At 44.1% G+C, this 27,970-nt stretch overlaps 1 protein-coding gene across 25 annotated transcripts in view; it reads right to left on the bottom strand.

The window, feature by feature from the left end:
- kcnma1a (potassium large conductance calcium-activated channel, subfamily M, alpha member 1a) overlaps nucleotides 1-27,970 on the bottom strand; it is a 189,418-nt gene that overhangs the window by 14,194 nt on the left and 147,254 nt on the right. For 16 of the 25 annotated variants that reach the window (XM_029120530.2, XM_029120540.2, XM_029120542.2 and 13 more), the window contains 6 exons: nucleotides 18,665-18,758; nucleotides 11,663-11,789; nucleotides 10,459-10,683; nucleotides 9,432-9,624; nucleotides 4,086-4,199; nucleotides 164-294 (listed from right to left, as the gene is read on the bottom strand). In XM_029120530.2, coding sequence (XP_028976363.1) covers nucleotides 164-294; nucleotides 4,086-4,199; nucleotides 9,432-9,624; nucleotides 10,459-10,683; nucleotides 11,663-11,789; nucleotides 18,665-18,758 — 884 coding nt within the window. Of the gene's footprint in view, nucleotides 1-163; nucleotides 295-1,986; nucleotides 2,071-4,085; nucleotides 4,200-9,431; nucleotides 9,625-10,146; nucleotides 10,165-10,458; nucleotides 10,684-11,662; nucleotides 11,790-18,664; nucleotides 18,759-20,770; nucleotides 21,185-27,970 lie in introns of all 25 variants that reach the window. The other 9 variants (XM_029120550.2, XM_029120535.2, XM_029120536.2 and 6 more) reach the window with 3 other exon arrangements.

Here is a 27,970-nt window from a genome sequence, read left to right as displayed (position 1 = left end):
AATAAGTGTCGTGGTCATATGTTCTGTAATATGATTCTACCTTTCTAAGAGACAGATCTAGTATGGCTTTGGACTAAACAAAGGTTTAACAAAACCCTAGAAATCAAGTGCATAGTTAGAACTGTGTAAACCGAGGAGTGTATACTTGGTAGTGTCTACTCACTGCACTCATGAGTGAGTCCAGTACGCTGACCGCGAAGGCCGTGCCACAGGCAAAGGGCTGTGTCAGGTACAGCTCGGTGTCCGGGTCGTCGTCGTCATCTTGGTCCAGGAACTGAACGTTGGAGTCGTTCACTAAAAGAGGGGAGACCCACGACACAGTCACAAAGAGAAACAAGACGGTCGTGCACTTCACAGCACGCCATACACACACACACACACATACATACCTGAGGACCAGAATTGTAGATAACCAGAGGTAAACTGTGCAGTGTCATATGATTTTAGAGTGTTTTGGTGTTTGTTGTTAACAGCCAGTCTTAGGCCACAACACAAACACAATTATTCATCAGGTAAGAGGAAGACACTGCTGGGTCCTTTTACGCATTGTCCTTTTGCCTCAATGGGACATCTTTTCCCAGGTCTCAGGTATTTATGTGTAGAATAGATGGTGGTGTTTGAACCAAAGCATTATGGGTTTGGCATTCACGGTAGATACACTGCATCCACTACATGAACAATGCAGTTGGTATTGCATTTAAGACATGGATTAAATTGAGATGTATGAAACACACCTCAGACCACCAGATTGGAGTTTTATATATATAAGACTATATTGTGCATGTTGAGGTGAGAAGTTCATGCACATAAGGTACCATGCATTGTGGAACTTAAACCATATCTCAGATAAGAAAATGTGTGGTCACATTGTCACCTATTGAGATATTGAGGTATTTACCTTTTCCTGAAACTCAAATGATTATTTAAAACAACATTAATAATAATGAGCTCTGTGGTAAATTCGCATAGCTGCTGCCGCCATTTACAGACATAAGTAATACGACATTCCAAATGTACTAAGGATTAAGATGTTTAAATCATAAAGGGTTAAAGGTGGGTGTGTGTGTATATATACTGTATACATATATATATATATATATATATATATATATATATATATATATATATATATATATATATATATATATATATATATATATTAACTATATTCTACAGAAACTGTTACTCAAAGTAAAATGACAAAACAAAATAAAAAATATTTAAGAGCATTTGTAAAGAAGACTCCCTAGTGGAATAATCTGTCTTCAGCCTCAGATGTGAGGATTTGCTTACTAGTGGACAAGGGGCTGAGATCCAACTCTCTATTTGAAAAATGCTTCACACAACACAAGACTTTCTTTGACTCCTCAGCAACTTGGGGAAAAAAGAAAAAGGAATAAAACTAAAATATAAAAATAAACAGCTTAAAGGGAAGGTTTGATCTGTAGTTTCTAGTTAAGATTTCTTTTTTTGATTTCTTCCCAGTCTTCCTCTGTGTGGCTGAGGAACAGACATGTCAGTCAAACAGACAGGCTGACGCAGCAAACAGACCCGGGCCAAAGAGAGCGAGAGGGACTGGTGGGACGGGTTGTGTGCTATGAAAACAGCCACAAGGACAGACCGAGCAATGATTAAAGTGCCGTAGTGATGCTCTGAGAAAAACAAAATGCAAAAAAAAAAACATCACAGGAAAAAATCTTTAAAAAAAAAAAGGCCAAAACAAGACACTAAATAAAAAACCAAACAAAATGAATAACAAATAAAAATGTGTTCAAAGTGAAGCCATGGGAGCAGCCAGAGAGGGTCTTGGCTGTAGCCAGATACATCAAGACAAGCTGATGAAGAAGTGAGCGACAAAGGAGGAGAGGAGAGAGAAGGAAAAAAGGAGAGAATAGAGAGAAAGACAGAGAATAGATTGAGAGAGTTGCAAAGACTGAAGAACATGAAATCGTATGGCAGCGAGTGGAGGACAAAAGCCTGGCTTACCCAGCTCTGTTATCATTTGTATGTTGATTCCACTGTTTTTTTCCTGACTGAATGAAACCAAAGGCAGTATTTTGCCAGGTTTAGCTAACGATGGTAAGACGGTGTGGACAGCAGAGAGGGGAGAGATAGGGTTGTTATTGAAGCAGCCAGAAGAGAAATAGAGCAGTCATCATGTCAACCACAGGATTAGACACTGACTGAAGCTACTCTATGGAGGTAGCCAGGGTTGACCACGACATGCAACTACAGCACCAGAGATTAAAGGATACAGCCCGGATCCGAATGAACCATTCCGCCTGAACTTGAACAGATTTAAAGACACGATCGGTTTACATATACAGACACAATATTGTATACATGAACCGACTTCACGTGACTCCAACAAATTGAAATGCAGCCGGCTCCTTAACATTTCCATTTTACTTTCCTCTTGTCTATGGCGCTATAAACTGGCAACGTTGACACTACAATTACAGCATATAGTTCCACAGACACTGATATAGCCTGTCTTCATTCTTTCTGTTCTTTAGGGAGGAGAAGGACAATCGTAGTGTTGTTAGTACTACATAATAACAAGGGCCTGACAGAAGTGGGGAAATTATTCTAAATCCAACAAAGACAAAATGATTCGGATTCAAACATAGCTGAAATTGTTGTACATCCAGTGCACCTGCGGAACTAACTGAAATCCAACCAAATAAAGCAAGAGAAGCAAGAAAAAAAACCAGCTACACATGTTTCGTTGATTACGTAGTTCTCAAGAGTGTGAAAAGAGGGAGCTGAGTAAATATGGATGCAGCTTCCTGTCCCTGTCTGTATCTCTGTGCCTGTCTGTGTCTCTGTCCCTGTCTGTGTCTCTGTGCCAGTCTTTGTCTCTGTCCCTGTCTGTGTCTCTGTGCCTGTCTGTGTCTCTGTCCCTGTCTGTATCTCTGTCCCTGTCTGTGTCTCTGTCCCTGTCTGTATCTCTGTCCCTGTCTGTGTCTCTGTCCCTATCTGTGTCCCTGTGCCTGTCTGTGTCCCTGTCTGTATCTCTGTGCCTGTCTGTGTCCCTGTCTGTATCTCTGTCCCTGTCTGTGTCCCTGTGCCTGTCTGTGTCCCTGTCTGTGTCTCTGTGCCTGTCCGTGTCTCTGTGCCTGTCCGTGTCTCTGTGCCTGTCCGTGTCTCTGTCCCTGTCCGTCTCTGTGCCTGTCTGTGTCCCTGTCTGTGTCTCTGTCCCTGTCTGTGTGTCTATCCTTGTCTGTGTCTCTGACCCTGTCTGTCCCTGCCTGTCTGTCTGTGTTTTTAACCATTTCGTGCCTCACTCTCCCCTCTGCCTTAATTGGGTCAGAGGGGAGAGGTAGAGTCAGAGTGGCCAGTCTCTGGTGCTTCAGTCCGACTGGTCTTTAGTGCTTTAGTCAGGGGGGAGATAGTGGCTCCAGTGGCCCTGTTCTGTGGTACTTTAGAAGCCCTCAGAGATGTAAAACTTTCATGAGTCCCATGGACCACAGGGAATACTGGGGAATATAGCCAACACCATTCTTATCATTAAATGGGCCATTTTGCTAGCGTGGCACTTTTTTTGCTTCCTCTCTCACTCTTTTTAGTCTCTTTTACTCCCTCCCTCTCTTTCTCTCTCTCTCTCCACTGGGCTGTTAATGGACAACATGGTACACAGAACAAGTGGCTGTTTGGGCCTGCTCGACGATCCAGCTAGAGCTGGCACAACGAGGTGACATTTAAAATGACAACAAAAGCTCAGTTTTGTATGTGCAGCCATACAAATCTTGCTAATCGTTCATTTGTATTATCAACATACCGCTAGAATGAGTTCTTGCAGCCAAAGAAAATGAAAAGTCAGCTACAATCAACACTGACCGCAAACATTCCCCAACAACATTCTAGCCAGAATGCAGTAGAATGTCTAGCCAACATGGTTGAAGGATAAATTCAGGGTGCCACAGTATTTTCCCCAACAGGCGTAACAGGTTTAGATGACATCACTATGACAAAAAAGTGGTTGAAGTGACATCATTATGACATCCTTTGGACCTGTTCTGCCTGCTGGGATCAGTCAGTTGTGAATGGTCAGTTGACGGTCAGTTGCTGTGCGTGTGTTTTACCTAGTTCAGTTATGATGGGGATGTTGGAGCCGGTGGTGACGGAGGCCTGGCGTACCAAACCATGTACTGGACTGCTGTCTGGAGATGACCGGTCCATTCCAGGAGGCGTGAAACCTATCGCAATCACAGAGCAGATGGACACAAACCATTGAAACCTAGCGCAACGCAGTGCACACCAAACAACGTCACACAACACTGCGACATACAGTATTATTACTGAACAACACACGAAACATCACTAGAGAGAGACAACCCTGCGATTATTATTATTCATTAACACATAAAAACAACACTACAGGGCCAGGACCATAGGATTTTACAGCACATTGTAATACATAACCAACATGAGGTATGCAGATGCCTGACTATTATTTTTCTAGGCAAGTACTGTATGGCCAAGAGCTCATTTTTATTTTCAGCAATGACCTGGAAGCAAATGTGGTTAACTGTCTTGCTCTGGGACAGAACACCAGACTTTTGTTACCTTGACACCTCTGGGATTCGATCTAGCCGCCCAATAAATCTCAGGTTTAGAGATGGAGATTACTGTATGACTTCTCAGTCAGTCAAAGATGACTATCACTTAGTAAAACGACGCAGCTCAGAATGAGCTGCTGTGATGACAGACGGAGATGGGCTTTTCGTATCATTCCGAACTACTTCCTAAAATGTCCATATGGATATTGTGCTTTTAGGGGTCATCGGAAAGACATATTTAGCATTCACATCCTTCCATCAACTTGCCTGGCTTCCATAAATTTTATATGTGCTTCATTTTGTTACCATAAAATTGTCTAAGTGGATCCTGAAAACCTTTTATCAGAAAAACAGCGGTGCGATTCCCGACCATGAAATACAAGGGGCGAGTGACAGGGGTATGAATTCACATGACTTCACATTTTTGCATTTCCTCAAAGTGACAAGTAAACACCTTAAATCAGTAATGCTAGATGCATAATGCATGGCTTGTGTTGTGACATCCATCATTTAGTGCTGACTAAAGCAAAATGCCACCTCATATATTTAGTTCTACAGCAGAGCCGCGACAAAACAATGCATGACGGGAATGTATTTTCAGGTCACAAAGTTTTAAAAGCGAAATTCCACACACTGGCGAGTACGTGTGTGTGTGTGTGTGTGGAGCTACTTTACAGACGATCTCTCCCCACCCTCTGTTACAGAGGGCACACCAACAGTTTAGCATTCATCACAAACTAGAACTGAACTGAATAATCATCCCACATCTTATGCCAATTACTACAACTGTGAATAGGGTTTGACAGTCTGTAGTAGGAGAGAACACAACAACACACTTCCAACTGTAGAGTGACAACTAGTTTGTGGATATTGCCTCCATCACAGCTAACAAGCGTACAGTACACATAACTAGTTGTCTCTAACAATGGGTACAGCGAACTCGTCTGGAAATGAGTTTCACCAGAAGAAAAGATCATCTGTCAGAAACAGTTGGGCTGCCAGCTACCAGGAGTTAAGAGTTCTACACAGGTCACTGACTATCAGTCGCAAAGGTTATCTGAGGACTGGATTCACATTCAGCGTGCAGACTTCTACACTTTTGTTACTTACAAACATGAGAGGAATGGGTTTTCTTGCAAAACAAAGTGTTGCTTCATGCCATCCATTTCCAAATCTGTGCCTGTGTGTGCTTTTACTGTGTCTATAGAGGGATCCTGCTCCACCCCTCGAAGCATGTTTTGTGTCAGTCCCTTGTTGTACTAACGTCATTTTCAAGCTAATGCCATCTAATACGTGTTGTCTGTAATCTCAGCAACCTACCTGATTTGTTCACTGCCGACTGCTTATAACTGGCATCGAATTGTTGACAGGTCAACTAGGATCAAGGGCTGTCCAATTATGGCCACGGTTTGGGTAATCAGTGGGTGTATTACAGGTTGAATATTTCCTATTCTCCTAGGTAATTTGCAGTTAGTGCAGGCAGGTGTGTTCGTCAGCTCTGCTAAAAAGTCAGCAATTAGTTTTAGTACTAATGTCTCCCGTGTTGTGTAGCGTTGTTCAAGGAAGGAAGGAAAGAAAGAGTGCAAGGCTCCACATTACTCTGTTACGTGATTCATAGAGGCAGGTTCTTAGCTTTCCTAGCTTTTTCAGATATGTTGAGCTGTGTGTGTTATCAATCCATCTTCACTTCTATACCCGGCACTTTTACAGACGCTTCCCACCCTGCAGCTCAACCGTTCTCAGTTACTATGCACAAACCATTTCAAATGCCTACACTCCAGGTGAAACTGTAGACCTGCTGTCAACAAGGCCAAGTTCATCTCAGCCTATGCGGCCCTTCAAGCCGATTTACATTTTGGTCCTGACGGAGACATGGATTACCGGGGAAAACACTGCTACTCCAGCTGCTCTCTTGTCATCCGACTGCTTTCCCATGGTCCAAGAGTGTCTGGTCAACGTCGCCGTGTTGGCACAGGGCTGCTCATTTCTCCAAAGAGGCGAGTCCCTCTCTTCCCCCTCCTCAACTGTCTATCTTCTCTTTTGAATGACATGCTGTCAATGTCACCTTTTCACTCAGGCTTAGCATTGTTGTCATCTATCATTCACCGTGTGCCCTTGGAAAGTTCCTCAATGAGCTTGACAACTTGACAAGTAGTTCTTTCCACCTCTTTCTTTCCATTCTTTAATGCTTTCTTTCAACCTTTCCTAGTCCTGTCGGACTCACAAGGAAGGCAATGCCCTTATCTTTACTAGGAGCTGTTTGTCTACTAATCTCAGTCCAACACCCTCCAGGTGTCTGACCACACTTTGTCTCTTTTTGTCACTCTCTTTCTTTCCTCTCCTCCAACCCTACCCACTCAGCTCCTACTCAGATCACAACGCACCATGGCGATCTTTCTTCTCTCTCCCACTACTCATCGTCTCACCTCATGTATCATAACATCTCTCCCTTCTGCTAAGTCTTTCTCCCCAGTCTCCATTCTGCCTCCTCGACCCTGCTCTCCTTCCTCTCCACATCCTATGACACTCACTGACCCCTAACCCCACTGCCAGCTCGGCCCTCCCCTCCTGCCTTGTGGTTGAGTGACTCACAGCAGGCTCACAGAAAAGGGCTTCAGGCATCCGAGTGAAAACAGAGGAAAAACTAAACTTCAAAATGACCCACCATATGATCACTCCCTCCTTGCCACCTTCTCTTCCTCTTCAACTGCTGCTAAAGACACTTTGTATTACTCCATATTGCAAGTTTCTTCTTCTATTGCTAGGAAACTGCCACCTTCCATCCTCTTTTTTGTTTTCCACCTCCGTCTTCACTCTCTATGGACAACTGTGTCAAAAGAAGGTTAATGACATCCGAGACTCATTCACTCAGCCTGCTGACCGGACTGGTCCCACCCACACAGAACATGCCTACGCAGTAACCTCTTTTGCCACTCTCTGAGTGCTGGCACGGTATAAGGAAACATTGATACTTTCTCTGTAGAAAAAAATAAATAATAAAAATAAATGTTTTTTTGTTATTTTCTGTATTGTGGTCAAACATGATTGAAAGATCATAGGCTACTCATTCACTGCTTGTGCTGTCTGGACTGTAATGTATTCGCCCCACTCATTTTAGTTAATAGACATAATTCAACACGGTAGCTAGAAATGTAGTTCATTATTGCTCACAAAACCATTTTCAGACTAGAACACTTTCACAGGTACAGTAGATTCCAGCTAAACGTGTACATTTCTTGCTGGCTTTACCTACAAATGAAAACCACAACTAGGGATGTTCAGCCACCTGTCAAACTGTCCAACTTGACCCAGTCGCCTCTTCCCATCCCCTGACCATCTCTGGAGACCTACACTTATTCCAGACTTCCCCAATCAACTCAACTCTGACCACTGACTGTGTCCCTTCTGACCTCGAAATGTCTCCCTCATCCACAGGATAAGATTTCTCAAGCTTCAGCGCGCTATAACCAGTCAGGTTTCATGATGCCCCAGAGGCACCTCCCCTCTGTTTCTCAGGTGCTCTCTCTGTTCTCATCCTCACAGATCTATCTGCTGCCTTTGATACTGAATCCTCAGATGCTCCGCTTCACCCTCTCAGGGCATTTTGGGCTCTGCCCCATCCCACCTAACCCCACCTGGTGTCCCAGAGGCCTCCATCTTCTCCCTGTAGACCAAGTCTCTTGGCTTGGCTATCTCCTCCACTCTCATTACTATGGGGGATCAACTCAACGGTCTTCCCTCCCCCCTCTGACACAGGTGTCGACACGCGTCAGTCGTCGTCTGAGGGGAGCACCTGTCGGAATCAACCATGGCAAAGCAGTCATGGGTGAAAACGAGCACTACTGGTTGTCATATTTTTGTCAACTTGGCCTTTTTGGATACTAGAATGACAGTGGACTTTGTGTGTGTGTGTGTGTGTGTATTCAGTGATATGAGTACAGATGATGTAAGATGTATTCATTTATAACAATAGACTTCATCCAGTGACCAGCGTGAGAATATAGTGGCCGGGCCTCTCTGTCCGTGAATACTGCTCCCATGAGGAGCCGGGACCTCAGATTCATTGAGGAGCATTGACATTCTCCTAAATCATGTGGAAATGTTTGGCACCTTCCATTAGACGTTGGTTGGGCCATCTTTGTGTAAGATTTAGTCCCTCCAGCATTTTGCTATATAAAGTGATGGCTTGTAAAGTTGACAAATGACTCCACTTTTACAGCACAAAACAATCATCTCACCAGCAAAAAATAAGAGGGCTTGCAATTTTAAAAAAAAAACAACAAAAAACAATGCACTTTTACAGCATGAAATTATTCAGTCAAGCCACATGTCAACAAATGTTTTCATCAGCAATGCGCAGTCTTTTGAGAAACAATCCATAAATATTAGCCCAGAACACTGCCGGATCCTAGAGGAACTGACTAGTAGATGCACTGTGGAAATCTGCGTTGTGCTGTAATGAAGAAGCCTGTCTGGTGATTACAACTGGCTGGTTAAATATGATGAGACCTGATGGAACTTGAGTCTTGTCTGAACACATCAAACACATGTTCCACTTAGTCTGCCCGAAAGAGACACCAGATCGGTGACATATCCACTAATAATGTGGACACAAATCATTTAGGATATTATTTGGGAGGTTAAACACCATCTTCCACTTCCATGTCATTGTTTATTCAAACTTGATTAAAGGAACCTCGTACAGAAAGACTGAGAACCAGACGTCCTCACTACGCACTTGATCAAAATGTCCTCCTGTCCACTACTCTGTCTCAATTGCACTTCTCTCTTTCACTCCCGCTCCTCCTCTCCCCCTCAGAACCAAGGGAGAACCATCTTGTGTCAGTGTAAAGGGATCTTGTAACCTACCTTGGGAGTTAGCCTGCAAGAGCCCGATGCTGTCATCAAACTGCATAGACTTGATATTGAGTGACGCCAGAATGCACTCCTTATCCTGCAGCGAGGCATCGTCGATATTGTTCTGATTGGCCGACAGTATCACGCACATGTCACAGAGGTTGATGTTGACAGCCCTTAAATCTGCACGACTTAACGGCGTACCCTTTGGGTGTGAAAAGAGGAGAAGGGGGAAGAGGGAGAAGCGGGACAGGAACACTAATTAGTGACTAAGTGAGGGGAGATTTGGGAGATTAGATAACAAGTATTGTGGTTGTGAGGCGGTGACATTCAGCTCATCTAACTAGGCACTGGAGAGGCAGAGATGTGGACTAATCTAAAGGGTAGCGGGTGCTGACGGCTAACAGCCTTGGCTTCTGAGGGGCTCTCTTAGACTCAGTCAAGCCAGCATTAACAAGCTCTAAAGCGGCCAGCCATGCCAGAGTTTCACATCTGCGTTGGCCGAGGACATGCAGCGCTAGTGCATTTTAACTCTGTATGAGTAGGCAAGATTTGTCACTGCTGTGAATCGATTGGGACGTTGAATTCAGAAACCGGTGGTGGAATTGCAAGAACAGCGACTACCACACTGAAAACAACCACAACAGAATATAAAAAAACACAAGAAGACATCATATCAACGAATATTACTAAGAAATACTGCTATCCCTCCTTTGCCACTGCTTACATTCATTTGACCCTTCACCTTAGAGTGTTTCCGTTCGGGAAAGTGGGAGGCGGCAAAGAGAAGAGATCTCATAAATCAAGAGCGAGCAAGTTGTTCTGAAATCAAACCACTGTGACTTGTTCTGGGTCAGCAGGGTGATACAGTTGTGTGTGCTATGACTGACTGAGGTCAGTTCAGTGACTTGGTACACTGGTCTACAGCGCAACAGTCGTAGTTTAATGTAACGTAAAGGCCTGGTATTTTATGTAGTCACATTGTTATCGGTGGTATAACCTCCAACTCATACCTGTGGGCATTTGGTGTGGTACTCACAGGCAGTATGGAGACCTTGGGGAAGTTGTGCAGAGTTTCCCACTCTCTCCTCAGGTATTCCAGTGAGCCCACAAACACTATGGGCTTCAGCTCGTGATAATGGAAGTTACTGGCTCTCAAAGGCATCACCAAGTTTCGCAGCCCCACCAGAGCGGACGTGACATCTCCAAATATACAGACCACCACATGGCCACTCAACACTGTCATGGAAGCCTCGCTCCGAGTCTGAGCATCGAGAGACAGAGAGGGGAGAGAAGGGGAGGCAGAGAAAGAATGAGAGGGGGGGAGAGAGATATGGAGACCGAGGGACAATAATGAGGTGAGAGAGAATGAGAACAATTTTAGTTTTTTACAAGTAAGATGGAGAGATGGCGAGAGGGAAAGAGAGTAGGATAGGAAACAAACACAGCGCTCAGAAAACAGTGAGTGACAGAGAGTGATGAGAAGCCCTGCAGTCCCATTCACTAAGGTGTCCCTCTCAGAGTGAACCCGAAACGGTGACACACTAAATGGTCGACCAGATAAAACTGCAATTTCAAAGCCATGCTTGTGGTGTTTTAGTTTTTTTTTGGTTTTGTTTTTACTGAACCAGTACATAGAAAACAGTCAACTCACCTTCGAACAACAGAGGCATTGAAAGAAATGTGGATATAAATTATTAGTATGTGGTGTTACTGCTATGTGAGGGAAACCGTTTCTTTAGAGTCTACTAGTACTTCAACAAAACGTTCCTATTGGCCCAATCAGTGCAAATACTAATGTCCAACTTAAGTGTTTCATCATAACTGAAAATAGTTTGATCATACAGGTACATTATTGGGAAATGTGTAGTGACTGAAATAAAATGCAAGTGATCTTGGGTAATTAGGGTATAACCTACCATATCTGTTGATGGGAGGTACTGTACTCCCACAGTGGATGTTAATAATCAGGGATCAACTCTGAAGTCTACAGTGGGGTTGCTATGATACTAGTATCACAAGACTACAACACTCCCAACATAAGCAGAATGAACTCCTTCAAACAGTTTTCTAGAGTGTAGAAAATTAACAAATGTGACACTGGGTGTTTGTTTGTTTACAGCAATGGTTGGGTTTCCTCAAGACGTTACATCGGCTTTATAATTTCGTCTACTTGCAGGGATACTTTTGAATCTGACATTACTGGGGCCGTGACAACCCCATGGACACAGACTGTTACTCACCAGGATGACTTTCTCAATCTCTTTAGACGGGCACCAGTGGAACATTCCCGTTGAGTCGTACTGCTTCACGTTCATGTCCATGTTCTCGATCTGCTCATTGCCAGGAATTAGTAGAGGGTCATGTCGGCTGAGGAGACCAAAAAAAGAAAAAGAACAACACGATGAGGGTCATTCCCGCTGAGGAGACGAATCAAGCAACAGGATGGGAGACTGGGATACTGGTTGGTTAAAGGGATACTGGTGGGAGGCTGGTTGGATACTGGGATACTGGTTGGATAATGGTGGGAGACTGGTTGGATACTGGTGGGAGACTGGTTGGATAATGGAATACTGGTGGGAGACTGGTTGGATACTGGGATACTGGTGGGAAATTTGTTGGACACTGGGATACTGTTGGGATACTGGGATACTGGTGGGTGACTGGAATACTGTTTGGAGACTGGGATACTGGTTGGTTACAGGGATACTGGTGGGATATTGGTTGGACACTGGGATACTGGTGGGAGACTGGAATACTGGGATACTGTAGAGATACTGGGATACTGTTGGGAGACTGGAATACTGTTGGGATACTGGGATCCTGTTGGGATACTGGGATACTGTAGGGATACTGGGATACTATAGGGATACTGGGATACTATAGGGATACTGGGATACTGTTGGGAGCCTGGGATACTGTTGGGAGCCTGGGATACTGTTGGGAGCCTGGGATACTGTTGGGAGCCTGGGATACTGTTGGGAGCCTGGGATACTGGTGTCAATGGTGGAAAGAAGGGGACAGTGTCTAATGCAAACCCACTGACTGAGTGGCATGAGAATGGACTTACAATTACTGGCTCTTACTGTTGTCCTGCCCGCTCACAATGCAGTGCCAACAACAGTAAAAGCTCAAACAGGGTTGCTGCACTTTAAATATTTCAGGAATTTGCCCAATCACATTTTGCTTTCCCAACTGATGCTTATAAATGATTAATTAGCGGCAAACGGATGATGCCCACTGGCTGGCTGCTACTGTGTATCTGGTGTAGCGTTAACACTCAATATCGGCCTACCTTACTGTAAACCACAGAAGGAAAAACATGGATGTCCTCAATATGAATAATTAACTTGAGTATTATTTATTTTCTTTCAATAAAATACAGATATTATCTGGTCAGATGTCTGAATGATCATGAAATAACTTGGGCATATGAGACTGAGTAAGAAGCAGCGTTGTAGAATATCACTATGAGGGAGACATTGGAATCACTTGTGACAAAACTTCACTGGTTTTTGACATACAGCACATCTCCTTAAATCACTCTCCTTTTTTCTATCACCAGTGACACTCAGTGACAGGACTCTGTGATGCTTGCTCTTCCTTCACTCCGCATTTGGCTTTCATTCCATTGCAAAAAAATAAATCACATCAAAAAAGTGTCAATTAGCTCTCTCTCTCTCACAGTCACTTCCTCCATTCTCTCTGTCTGTATGGAGATGGATTAAATCAGGTGGTGCAGGTGTTAATAACTCTGACAGCGTTTAGTGATTTTACACCCGGGCTGAATATTTTATTCAGTGCCGTGCGTTGCACAGCTCACTCTGCACGAACCCCTGTCACTTCAATCTGGGCACACGTGGGCTGAGTAGTGGTGGCAGGCAGGCAGGCAGGCAGGCAGGCAGGCAGGCAAACAGGCACCTTCTTCTCCACGGCCAAAGACAGCTATCTTTCACACAACTGTCAGTGGTGTGACTGCCTGTCTGTCTGTCTGTCAAGAGCCAAGCGGGCCTCCTCTCTTATCAACTCTCCTCTCCCTTCTCCTCCTCTTTTCCTCCCCTCATTCTCTCCTTCCTGACATACCCTAGAACCAATCAGGTGATCTGGAGGGTAGCAGAAATGACACGCGGCCGGCTAGAGCCCGCTGGGGTCACATGGTGAACACGCGTCCTGACTGCGGCCTTATGAGAGGCGTCTCGTGACCCTCCAGACGGGTCTGTGAGAACGGTGTCGATTCCCAGAGGAACCCCTCCGTCAAGTGAGGAAACAGAGCCCGGCGGTGGCTAGCACAGCTCGTTAGCTCAATGACACGTCTGATTGGCTGATTGGTAAATGAGACTGGCTCCAGACTAACGCTAACACATGAGATAATTATTCAGTAGCCACACCCTCCTGCTGGGCTTTCACTTCTACACGCTATCGGTTCTAAAGTGTGTTAAAATAAGACGCTACAGATATTATAGTATTCCCATTGTAAAATTATATATACCCATTTTGTTATATTAATGTAACATTAAATTGGCTAGATAATGTCCAGTCCATCAGTGGTGATATCACGTGATATTAGTACATAGCAACATATTTGTCTTGTCTAAAGAAAAGGCCAATTGTTTCGACACTGTGCACAATGATACATCCCAGATCAGAGGACAAATGGTTTTACCTCCTCCTCCCCTCCCTGTTCTCTCACCCCCCTCTATCTGTCTCTCCCTCCCTCTCTCCCTGCTTCTATGTGTGTCTGTTTCTGTGTGTGTGTCTGTTTCTGTGTCTGTTTCTGTGTCTGTTTCTGTGTGTGTGTCTGTTTCTGTGTGTGTGTCTGTTTCTGTGTCTGTTTCTGTGTCTGTTTCTGTGTGTGTGTCTGTTTCTGTGTGTGTGTCTGTTTCTGTGTGTGTGTCTGTTTCTGTGTGTGTGTCTGTTTCTGTGTCTGTCTCTCTGTGTGTGTGTCTGTCTCTCTGTGTGTGTGTCTGTCTCTCTGTGTGTGTGTCTGTCTCTCCGTCTCTCCTGACACTTCATTCTCTGACCAATGGACAGACGGCCTGGTTTACATGTCCCTGTGCTGAACGTTGGTGCTGTTGCGCAGGCATTGGACGATGTGGGGCTTCTGCCCTCCTTCAGGACCCCGGACCTGGGGGATTTTAAGGCCGTGGATACATCATCTGTGTGAAGGTTTCCCATGTTTCCTCCCTGGAAGGGCTGAAAGTGACGAGGTGGGCGGGTGTGGTTGGTCCTGGCGCTTCCCCTATAGGTTCTAGGCATCCAGATCTTAGTGTTGAGGTCGACTTTCCGTTTTGTGTAGTCTGTTTTTGCAGAGACCCAGATCAATAGGGCTGTTTGACCTGGTCTCTGGCCTGTTTCTATTGTCAAGTGGTGGTCACTCAGCCTGTACTTGGTGAGGATCTGTCTCTGTTTCAGATCTCTGACAGAATGGAGATACTCTGCAAATTCATATTCTCTGTTTAGGGCCAGATAGGAGTTCAGTTTGCTTTGTGTTTTTATTTCGTTTTTCCAGTGTTGTAGTCCTTATTTTAATTTTTTCTTTTGAACCAGTGCTGGTATCAGTTTGATTGGTTAGATCCAGTTCCAGTTGACTGAAGGAACTCTTTTCTGATGTCAGCTCTTGGGTTTGAAGTGCTTTGAATTGAAGACTTGAATTTGGGCTTTGTTTTAGGTATATCCAGAATTTTAATGCTCTTTTTTGTATCTTCCATAGCAATGGGAAGCGGCCTCTCTCTCTGTTTGTGTGTGTGTGTGTGTGTGTGTGTGTATGTCTCTCTCTCACTCTCTGTCTCTCACTCTCTGTCTCTCACTCTCTGTCTCTCACTCTCTGTCTCTCTCTCTCTGTCTCTCTCTCTCTGTCTCTCTCTCAGTGTTTATTTCAAACAGTTGAGTTATTCCATAGCCTCACACAGCAGTCACTAGCTTCGGATGGGTGTGCTCCCCCAATCCCTCTCCAGCAGGCTAAGAAGGCAGCATCTCGCTTTGAAAATTCTCCCCATCATGCAAACTGACAAAGGCATGCTTTTCAAAAACCCACAGCCAATCTGTTGATCATTATTTATTTACAAAGGCCTTCAGGCAGCAAGTCCTGTAAAAGCCAGACTTGATATGGTATATGCTCTCTCTCTCTGTCTATCTAGCTCACTCTGCTGTTTTTCCCCTCCTTACTTGTAAAGTATCCCTAAGGCTACCTCAAACAATCACTTTTCATTGCGCATAAAATCCACCTTGTAAAGCATTAAGTATTTAATATATATGGTATCATATATTGACAGGGGCTGGGGAAAAGGGGGGGAGCTGGAGAGAGGGGGCTGTGGTCGGCGCTGGGTAATTTGATGTTTTGCTGAGGGCTATGACTTGAAAAAGCCTACACCTAGAACAGAGGACCTGTCATCCGCAGCACCCAAGAGCCAGCAGAATACAGAAGCAGCCCTAAAGCAGAGACAACTTTGACACCGCTTTGAAGCGTTTTCAAAACCAAGTAAATAACTCCCAAGAATTATTATCACTGTGAGATCAAAGTGGAGATGCATATATTACATGGCAAACGGGGACCTTTTCCTTAGCAAAGGAGAGGAGAGAGAGGGAAGAGGGGGAAAAAAACCATTTGGGGCTTTAAGTTCAGAAACAAAAACTAAAAAGCCATCTAAACTAGCAGTTTGCTAAAAGTGTGCCAATTTCTCTTTCTTTTTTAGCAGTTTTCTCTTTCTAAAGCAGGGCATATCGAACGCTTCTCTCTGTTGCAAACAAGAATGAAGGGTAAGACTGTGTGTTGGGCTAATGGTTTGACGTGTGTGAGGGCTCGTTTAATTGCTTGTTTTGTTGAGAACTGAGGGGGAGTCTAACATGTACAGTGGTCAAGTAATACATACAAGAGTACAGAGGAGCTCTTTTGGCTGCTGCTCAGAGCGGTCTAAGGGGACTTAGAAACAACCTCGGCTGCACAAAGCACAGTGTATGACCGGATTTGGTTTCGCAGAAACATGCAGTACTCAAGACTAAGATATTCCATGAACAACGGACAACGTTTTAATTAACAGCACTACCATTTAAGTAACATCACTGATGGTGTAAGAACATGCAATTCATTTGTGTGAATAAACAATTGCGATATAGTATTAGAATCTTTTCCCCCCTCATATTGTCTTGGTGGTTCTCAGTGTCTTGTACCAAAAATGAAGACTGAAATAAAATAACTACTAAAATAACTAGTATGATGCATCCCTATAAACATTTCTTGAAAAAGTTTGAATCAAATGTAATACTATCTATCCTCTATATACAAATATAACCTATATATTATGCTATGTATAACTCCCTGCATGTTCAGCACAAGGAAGGTAACTTATGAAGCTCCAAGTAGCATCTCATTTTAATATGTTGGCATCACACTTTACTCCAATCTGTCCAACATTGAAAATAATCCAATTCATCCAGGCCAAAGTGGCCACTTTCAAACATGCTATTCTATTTATCAAGGCCAATTACAAAGAATTTATTATTTTCCATATTGGGTCAGAACTGTGCTTAGATTCTTACAAACGGTTTAACATCCTGCTTGACCAGAAGGGCCCAGCGTTGCTGCCCAGGGATACAACCCATTCAGTGTCAGTTAAATGGAAAGCCCAGCAGACCCCATCAGTGTAATCAGAACTCCTGAAGTCCTGTGCTGGGAATGTGTTGTGACACACACAGACACACATCCGGGGGAACACGACACGGTCTGTGTCCAACATGGTCAGACAGTGTTATTTAACCAATAAGGCACAAGGGGGTGTGGTAAATGGCCGATAAATGTGATGTCTTACCCATGGTGTACAGTCTCTCATACCAAGTCTAACAGCCAATCAGCATTCAGGATTTCAAAGCACCCGATATATTATATCAAATGGAAAACCTATGGCAGCAGTTCCACCAGGTCTGCCATGAGAGGTTTTAGTCTGAGGGCATTCCCCAGTGAGAGCTTCGTACGCCTGAAACAAACTGCCTTTAGACACACGTAAAGACGCTGTTGTTTGGTCTTTCGTTCGGTTGCTTTGTTGTGTTCAGTCTGTCTTTCTGCTTGCTAAAAGTTTCTTGTCATATGTTGCTTTATACGTACTCGCTGTTTATCTGTATCACACTTGTGAATTTATTTTTAATAACCTGCCCAAGGACATATGTGGAAAATCTGGCTAAAACTGTGACTTTTACTGAAAATGCTGATTATTGTGTAACCTTCCTTTGAAAAGAAACGCAGTGAAGTACATGCGGAAATAATGTTCTCTCCAACTCCAAACACTTTGTGACTTGCATGACAAAAAACATACAGGGCACCATTAGGAAACTGTCTAATGAATATTTATAGGACACGGGGCCTTAACAATCACTCCCATTTAACAGAGTGGTAGTGGGCTGCGAGTGTCCCTGTTCTCCCCCATCTTAACCACAGTTCTCCCACCCTGCCACCCGAACGGACAGCTTCCCCCTCTCTCTGTTCACGCCGTCGCGTTCCCACCGCCGTTTCGCACGGGGAAAAAAAAACTGAAACCCTTTCATATTTCAAAATCAATTAGTCGCAATTTAATTCCAGAGGACAGGATAAAAGGAAGGTAATATTGCAAATTCATTTTTCATTGCGACGATACGTCTCACATATGGCCGTGAGTAGCAGAAACGGTAGACGCATGGGTTTCCACAATAGATGGCACTGCCCTGGGGCTGTGGAACCACGGGGAGGACTCTGATTGGTTGCTGGTGTCGTTAGTGCCAGCGTTGTTTAAGGACTACATGTGGACGGGACTGGAGGGGGTGGAGGGGGGGGGGGGGGGGGTTGGGGGCGGGGGAGATGAGGGGTGACAGATGACACTTTAAAGCAAGTGGACTTTTTTTTTTTTTTTTTTTTCACACAGCTCCTCCTCCTCTCACAGACTCTTTCATGACAGGAATATTTCAGCGTTGTCATTACCCACCGGCTGACAGCATGCCTGCCTAAACACCTCAGCCATCCTCTCCACCTCTCACTCTCACTTTCTTTTCCCTTTCCTCTATCACTCATTTGCTCAGCTCCCCCCTCCATCTTTCCTACCCGACATCTACCCATCTCTCCTTCTCCTAGGCCTCCATCTGACTTTCGTACTCTCTTCCCCGTTCGTTCCCCACTAACACCATATCCTCGCCCTGTCCCTCTCCCTCGCCTCCGTTTCCTACCTACTGCGTTCTCTGTGTCTCTCTATCTTTTTGTTTAAAGCATCAAATCAGTGTCTTACCTCATCATTTTAGGCGAGTTATTGGGCGAGTTTCGCATGCCTCCATTTCGCTGCTTTTTCTTGGGTGACAGGGTTGACTGGTGTTCATCTTCAACTGCAAACACAAGCGAAGAGAGTCAGAAAATGGACCGACGGGGTGGTTAGTGAGAGCTGGAACTGTCACGTCAAAGTACACCAAAGCCAACACTCAATCAACCATTGCCAAAAAATTCAACACCAACGACAACAAAACAACTGTTAAAACACAACATGTCGGGGTCAGAGGGAAGACCGCCGTCAACAGAAACACAACGCAGTTATTAGTGGAGGGCAGGAGGGTCAATTTGAGAAAGGCAGTAGAAAAGCCACCAAGTAAGTCCTGACAAATTCACCATATGCTCAGTTCACCCCAAGCCCAACCCCTTTGGTTCTGCTCGTCTGCACTGGGTGCCGTAAAGTAGAGCCAGATCACTCTGTTTAGACCCATTCTAGCCTGCATGTGGTTGGACCTCCAGCAGTTTGCATCAGTGTGCCCATGCTTCACTAACAGGACTTCCAGACAGGCCATTTGGACAGACTGTCATTGTCAGTAGGTGGACAGAAGCAATGACCGAGACAGAAAGAAAAGGACAGAGAGACAGAGAGAGAGTGAAAAAAAGAGAGAGGGACAGTGCAGTTTTGTTGTTTAAAATGGATGACTAATGTGGCAGATTGGAATTGATGCATTAATAATATAACAAGTATCAAAGATAGTCAAGGAATGAACTTGCTGCGTACAGCTTTTAAATGAATCGTGTTTTTGTTTTTTTACCAACAACTTTTCTGAACTTTTTCTGTAATTCTCTCTCCGGGCCACCGTACTACTGTCAGACAGCACAGGCTAGTTTTGATTAGCTTGATCTGATAGAAGTTAATTTTCCTGTCAACTACTCTACACTCTGCAGGAGACAAACTTTTCTCCCAAACCAGGCACCAACAGAACACAGCTACAGAGAAGTCCAGGCGCTGTACTCAAAAGAAAACTCTCAGTAGAGACACCAGTCTAATCTTTTCTACTGACTTGTCTTTGAGTTCCAAGGGCTTTCAGAGTCAGACAAGGCGCCCGAGCACTCTGCATTCTCCACAGCACACAAATGCCAAAGACACTGTCACTTCAAACCATGTATTAGTGCTTTGGTTAGAAATCAATACCACAGCATGATATTAGTGCAAATCAATGTTCTGCTGCTGCAAGCGATAACTGCTCCCAGGACCGAGGACATTTCATTACCGTCTGAGCGGCCCTTCTAGACTGTCACCTAATTGCACTAATAAAAGATAAAAATGTGGCTTTGCCTCCTAATAAAATGCCATTCTCTGACATTTCCGATCCGCAAATGTGGTCGCTTGAATAGCTAATATCAAAAGAAAGCGCTTTCCACTTTACAAATGCATCTCTATCTAGTCTAATCCACTTTGTGAAAATATCACAGAATAAAATATTATTTCCCTTCGTTGGCTGATTGTTCTATATCAGTGAATACATCAAGGATTACATCTCTGGGCCTGACTCATGTCCTTGGCCTTCTGATAAATCAGTTGCATTAAAAGCTGTGTTAAAAGCACCACAACAATGCGATTCAATTAGGCAACCAACACAGAAACAACATGTGCCGCAGCCTAGCAATCCCAGCTTGTGCGGGTCTGTAACTGTAGCAGTAACATTACAATAACTTCCAAGGCCAAACTGGAATCTATACAACAGACCCCTCAGATCAACATGATTTAACGATCAGGGCAAAATCCATCATAAGTTAAACGTAATCGACTAAGAACGACCGGAACTGTTGTAGAGTAACAGCGGATGACTTCCTCTGTTCCAAGAACAACACGAGTTCCATCCCCGTGCCTGGCACCAACGACTCGAGTCATCCCACACTTCCCGGGCCGAGGCGTTAGTTAGCGCGTGAGAGCTGCTTCCATGCAAAACAGCAGCGGCGGCGGTAGCGTCTCCAGCTAGCAGCGGGGTCCTAGCAGCAGCGCAGTAAAACCTGCATGCAGACAGGCACGCCGCCCGGCACCGGAGGGTGCCAGAGACTGATGCAACCCGCTGAGGGGGGGTGGGGTGGGGTGGGGGGGGCGACCTACAAGCCCTGCTGCTGCGGCCGTGCAGCGACGCGTTACCGGGGTGGTAGCGGTATTTCACCGGCAGACTGCGGGCCCGGACCAGCCTGCTCTGTTCAGCCTGGGCACGGCCCGCCACATCCCCGCCGCCAAGGCCTGAGATACTGAGGCGGACCTCCCCGCGATGCCCCGGACCCACCCCCAGAGGAAGGAGGCTTCCTTTACGGTTATTAACGAGGGGCACAGAGCCGGCCACGCCCTGAGGGGCCAGGGGGTCCTTGCGGTGGGTGTGGCGGGGCGGTGGTTGGGGGTGCGTGGAGTTAGAGGTGACGGCGGAGGTGGAGGGCGAGGTGTAGTTGGAGGAGGTGCAGTTGGAGGAGGTGCAGTTGGCGGTTTTAACTGATCGGTTTTGTAAAGATGTTCTAACTTCATCCTTTACTGTCAAACAATGGAGAACAGAGTGGGAGACAAAGGAATGAGAGACTGAGGCTGCTAGATAAATAGAAAGGCATTTACAATTTATCGTGTGCCGTGAAATATTTAATTAAATGCAGCTGGTGTGTTTAGAAAGCAATTTGTTATTATATTTACCAGACAGAAAAAATGTAGGATAAATGTTATGCATTATGGATTACTATGGATAAAATGTGTGCTTTTTTTGTTAGAACACATTCAATAAACATGCCAATACGCAGTTACACACATACAAAGTCAATTCTTAAAATAAGGTTATATCAATTATTAAATGACCCTACATGTGAATCACTATAAATATTTTAATGTGGAAAAGTTAATGTGGTTTTCATTGTTGGACCATTTATTTCACTCTAGATAATGACTGGAAGTTTCCATGAAAACCATCATTTTCTAAGTAACTGACGAAGACGCCTGCGTTTTACTTAGCACCACTTAGGCACTTGGCACACACTTAAAGTGAAATGTTCAATTTGACATTTGCTTTGCCATTCCTAATAAACATGAATTAATGAAAAGCCTTCTGCTTTTTTCTTCCTTTCTTTCTCTCCGCTCCGCTTCTGTACATCCAATAAAGCAATAACACAGCCCTTCCCAATTCAAAACCCCTCTACAGTCAAACTTCACCTGCCGTAATATATACAGGACGGGTCTACAGCCTAACAGTATTTGGTTGGACATCTACATTTCCGACCAAAGTGGCATAGTTTCAGTTCGATTTTTCTCCTTGAACCCTAAGAGATGGGAAACGAGAAAAGGCAAGAAAAACAGGAGAAGTATCTACCAGAGCGAGGTAAACAAAACAGCTAGTCTTTGAATCCCATGGAGGTGTTCCTGGTCCTCCTGCTGGTTTGTCAGTTGGTACAGTAGGTTGGTGGTGTGTGTGCGTGCGTGTGTTTGCGTGCGTGTCTGTCGTGATCTTGCCCCCCCACCCCCCACACCCCCCCCACCCCCCGCAAGCGCTAAACAGAGGTTTATCCCAGCCGTCAGCTGCCTCCTTGATTCACGGAGTGCCACCGATAGCTCCTGGATTCATCTGGCCCTTGTCAAACAGGCGAAGCGTTAGAGTGAGCTCACACACCCTGGCAGGTCTACTGTGCGCTCAGAACAGCCCAGACGGCAACTGTCCCTACCAGAAATGCTAATCACAAGACGGGGCCATCACGCATGCAAGCCCCCATCAGGGCCGTATGCAAATCGCCGATTGGACGGGACGACGGAGAGGACGGCCTTATAAGTGTTGTTTTAATGTTTATATATTAGCAAAGTCTGATTCGTGTACTATTTTAGGCCGCTCTGTGCTGGAGAGGATGTTAGTATTGTAGCTTGGTAGTTGTTTTTTTTATGTGCACTTTTTAGGGATCACTATAGATTGTTTTACTATTTTCTCAAATCTGATTCATATAATTTCAAAATAATTTTGTTAATAATCCAATTGTTTTAATTTCAGTAATTGTGGTCATGGTATCCTATTATGACAAACACAGAAAGCAGTGTATTAAACAGTAGCCTTTGCAGTGGGTATTAGGGGGATAGTTCAGGATTTTGGCAATAATGCCCTTTAACTACTTTCCCCAGATTTGGATTTGTTTATGGATAACATTATATGTCTCTGCATGCAGTATGTAGAAAGTCGATAACATAGACTACTACAACTGCTAACTAGCGATAAAGCAATAACTGAAAGTCTATGGTATATAATAGTATGTTATCCACTAGCATCATCTAGCATTGGTTCCCAAAACTGCTTCAAACTTCCTTTAATGCGCAGAGATATTAGAATGCCATACATGATTTCATCTGACCTGGGGAAAGTAGACACAAGGAATCATTTCAAAAAACCTGAAGTATTCCTTTGAACTGTAGGATAAAAAAAATTAACAAAATATTATGTTAAAATATTACAACAAAAAGCATTTAACAGTTAGCATTCACAGATGAAATTAGCATCTATACGAAACAGGATAAAATGAGTACAATTGTTAAAGTTATACTTTATATTGAGAGATTTACCTAAATTGCAATCAGCTTTGAACCGAACACCGGTCTCTTTTTGACTTCCCGTTTTCATTGGTGTTGTAGCGCCCTCTGCTGCTAAACGCAGCACAATATAAACACAACCTTATTTAGCTGAACATAATGTCATCAAGCACAATAGCATGAATCTTAAATCAACTACTACAAATGTGTTAGTTATAAAGAATATTTCAAACTAAAGGAGGTTTCTCCTTTGTACTGAATTAGCTAAATCTATAGTGAGATTGTGATCGTATCTATGCATTTCACATGTGAGACGGGAGTGAACTTTGAACATGACAGGAATGAGATTCATTTGCACATCATCACTGCGTACAAAGTGGTAGCTCTGCTAATTATTGTCAAGGGCCTCTGTATCAATTCACATAATGTACAGCACAGGCGTTAAGAAGCAAGCTTTGCATTCTACGACTAAAGTGGGGGGAAAAAAACACTACATCTAATAAACAAAGCATTAAGTATTCATTCTTGGGGGGTGGGGTCTAGTATAGGTCATAACACAAAGGAGGTTTTGGCTGGGGATTGGATGGGGAGGGACGGAGAAACACACTTACGTGATCTGACATATCCATTAAACTTATATTTGGCTGAGGAAAAGTGCGAGAGACAAATGACAGGTTACATGGAGAAAGACAGGTGATGGTTGTGGTGGGCAGCATGGACAGACAGAGAGAGGAGTACGGACAGACAGATCACAATAAATAGAAATCAAATTACCTGAGATCAATGTTGAATGAACAAAATGATAAAGCTGCACTATTTTAAAACACGTGATTTGAATGGAGAGAATAGTGCAGAATGGTAAAACAGGAGTGATGCTGAAGGACTGAATACGGTGAATTTGAGAGCGAGCGAGGTGAAACGGGAGGTGATAAAGCCGTGCTTCAGGAAAATGGAATTAAACTGTGGAACCATATAAATATCCTATTTTGTGATTAGGAATCATTTTTTCAGATGAGCTGAAATGAATTTACAAATAAGCACCACTCGCGGTGCCACGTTTCCCTGTACATTGAAATTGAATCCTATAATGGAGTGATTGTACTTTCTCAGGTGGCGTGTTCAGGTTCTCTGTGAGTGTTAAGGGCAGGACTGCCTGGTGTTACCAACAGAGTTCCTGAGCGTTGTCAACAAGTCCTGGGTAAGGTGTTAATAGTATAATAGTATTCAACAATCCACGGACAGTGAAGGGAGAATGAACAATACCCAGAACGTTCAGAGCAGCCCAGACTAAAAACTAAAAAGAACCGAACACACACCAAACCCAAAACAGAGAGACAAGTGTACGCACGTTTACCCTCTCCCATTTTCCCCAGTAACACAAAACATAGGGACAAAGAAACACACACCAACGTCCGGACAGTAACAGACTGGGTGCTATGTTATTCCGAGTTGTTCAATTGGAATTTCCATGGCTCAAAATAGAATGATTCAGAAACAAAGTGGTTGATATAGTTCTATGAGCTATATATGAGAGGGCGGTGGCCAAACGTATTGCTCAATATAAAGAATAGAGATGGAGTCATAGACTCTACACTGGCTAGCCCGGCCCTCATTGCTTTGCTCTGTTCTGCCTTCAACTGTAAAGGTCACAGTGACGGCCCAGAGCTGCCCTGTGACACACACCCTCAAACAGGGACCCTCGCTGGCACTGGCATCTGTCGCTATCGATCTGCTAGCGTCCACAGAGGCGGCAGGCTAACCGCCGAGCGTCTGAGGGGTTGCTCGACGGAGGAGCGGGAAGGAGCACAGAGGGTACAGGGGGGAACCAAGCTTGCCTGCTGGACAGGAGCTGTCAGGGCAGGTTTCAGTGACGGACCAGCCGGGATGGGAAATGAAAATGCAAACATAATTTCCATGTCAGGCTAGATAAGGATCGCTGGTTGCTTACACACACACACACACATACACAAACACACCTCCCGCTTTAAGAACCAGACTAGCCCCAGCCTTAGTCCTAGCTATGAGTCTCTGGCTCAAAGCCTAATCCAAACACCCAACCCGCTTGGACTCTAGGCCCATTCAACCTCTCCTAACCCTGCCCAGACTTGCAGCCCCAAACAAGCGCTGGTGCTCCCTACAAGTCATATAAGCCGGAAGAAACAATGTCCACGGAGCCCCAAGGTTGCTATGAGTCTGGCATGTCTTCTGTTAGCCAGTCCATGTATATTTCAATGGACAAACATGTGTAACATGTTCAATAACACACAGCGTCTAGTGCCTCGCAAATCAAGTACATAAATAAGAAAACATGATCCAGGAAGAAGCCAGTTACCCAGAGAGGAAAATACATTTCAGGGGTAAATGAGTCTGTGTGGACAGAGACAACTTGCCTGCCCTGACAGAGTGATCACTAACGCACTGAAAGGACCAGAGCTCTCTCTCACTCGATCTCTCACTAAACTCACTCTCAGAGAAACACACTCGGTTCAGAGTAAAAGAGAACAACCAGTGGCGTAGCATGGTGACGCTGGGCCGGGGTGCAAGCTGTCCTTACGTCATTATAGAGGCCCCACCCAGTGCGGGCCCTGTAGCATGCGCACCCCCGACAGCTACGCCGGTGAGAACGAGACAGAAGTCTTTCCTGAAATCTTTAGAGGGGCTGAGGGGAGGAGAGAACTCCCTAACTTCCCAAACGGCCAGGGATATTAAGGGTTCATTTATACTTTCACTTGAAAATACATGTATGGTCATCATGTGTGCATGGTTTTTTTGGCAGTTTGTGCACATTCGTTTGCCACATTGGTCAGACGATTGCACACCTCCCTTAGTCCCCAGGTAATCACTGCTACCAGACATTTTCTTTTCAAAGTAAAAGATTAGTATCATGTGAGGACACCGCGTTCCACTGTGCAGGAGAAATGATATAATGTGCCAGGCAGCCAAGTTGTACCAAGGCCTTAACGGCCCGCCATAATACCAGAAGCAGAGCCAAACTCCTCATCAGCTGGGTTGACACTGACTGAGCTGCTCTGAGCTCCCAGACAGATATTTGGAGAACCATGAGATCAGACGGTTGGAGTTGGTTGGACCCCCCTGTTCTCTGATAACTACAGATTGTCCTGCCATTGGTAAATTACACCTCGCTTCAGGTCAATGGGAAGGGAAAAACGAAAGAGTATGAGATAAATGTAAAAGAGTGAAAGACAGAAAGGAGCGGGTGAGAAGTAGCGTCCTATCTTAGCCAATATTCCTTCATCTAGCTGGATAAATTAGCTGTAGCCCTTCTCCAGTAAGGCCCAATCACTGCCATCTCACTTTCCCCTGTATCCAATCCCATCAATCTCCATTTCCCATACATCCAATCACTGCCATTTTCCTCTATCCAATCACTGCCATCAATTTTTTATCCTTTATCCAATCACGGCCATCTCCGGTTCCCTCAATCACTGCCATCTCACTTGCTTTCCCCGTCCTCCTCTACATGCGTCCTCTGATATGGCCATACAGCCCTAAAGTAGCAACAGTGGAATAGTTACTTATGCTTTTCATTCCGGCACTAACAGATATTTTGAACTAAGCAAAATATAAGCAACAACTTAAGCTAGCAAGGTGACCTATCCCGTTGAAGAATTTACACAAAAGTAGAAAACTGTTTAAGAGAAAAAAATAATCCTTGTTACTGGAATGGAATAGAAAGCATGGCTGTGTGACTGCTTACTTTAGGAATACTTTGCAAAGCTTAACTGATTTCTAGTAAAGATAAGCTCACTATTAGCAAACCTGTCAGCCAAAACATTGGATACAGCTAGATTGGCCTGGATGTTGATTGTTGAAGCAAATTGACTTATCAAGTTCAACTATGAAGCTAGCAGTTAGGGGACAAGACATCAAAGATGGGTAATTGTGTCCACATTTTTGGCTGGTACATTTTGTATTATTTAATACATGTGTACTGTTTTTATCTTTTTAATAATCTATATTGTTTTAATCTTTTTTAATAATTGTAATGGTCTTCTGATTCAATTTCGTCAGTTTGTCTTTCAAAGAGGAGGGTTAATACCAATTATTGAAAGACCACTTAGAAAAAATGCAAGCTACTCTGCAAGGTAATTACTTAATTGATTATTTTCAGACATTTAATAAGTATAATGTTTCTTGCAGCAGGTTTTGATGAGTTACATGCTTTTTGTTGTACTGCAGTCATAAGGCAAGGACTGTACTTCCATGTTTGTCAGTTCAGCTACAATAAATAATTTGGTGGTCAGTGAAAGCAGCTTAGCTATTGCCACGACATAATGGCTAAAAAGAATCAAGAGTTGTGTTCAAATATGTAATTGTAGTTGGCTAGAATAACCTGCTTGCTCATGCTTCGTGTCAGCCATCAGGTTCCGAAACTATTATTATAAATACTACAGTAACGTTACCTTGTTATTATGGCTGGTCATGCTTTGTAATTTTAGCTACAATGCTGGGCGAGGGATAGTTAAACCAATCTTGCAGTATTCTTCATTATGTTTATGGTCACTTCTGGTTAAGCGAAAAACGTCTCTCACTCTTATTTCTCCAAACTAGTTCCTTCAATCAGAATCTCTAGTTGGCTAGTTACGGTTGCTTTAGACAGTATCGACAGTTATATTTTCTGGCATGCTGACAATTATCCTTATAGGCTATGGATAAACAAAGGAAGACAAAAACAACGATAACAACAAATGATAATCATCAACAAGATATTGCATACAATCAGAATATAAATCATCTCTTCAGCATAGT

Source organism: Esox lucius, chromosome 6 (genome assembly GCF_011004845.1).
Source record: "Esox lucius isolate fEsoLuc1 chromosome 6, fEsoLuc1.pri, whole genome shotgun sequence".
NCBI lineage: Eukaryota > Metazoa > Chordata > Actinopteri > Esociformes > Esocidae > Esox > Esox lucius.
Note: the sequence above shows the minus strand (reverse complement) of the source record. Positions and strands in the feature narration are given on the sequence as shown.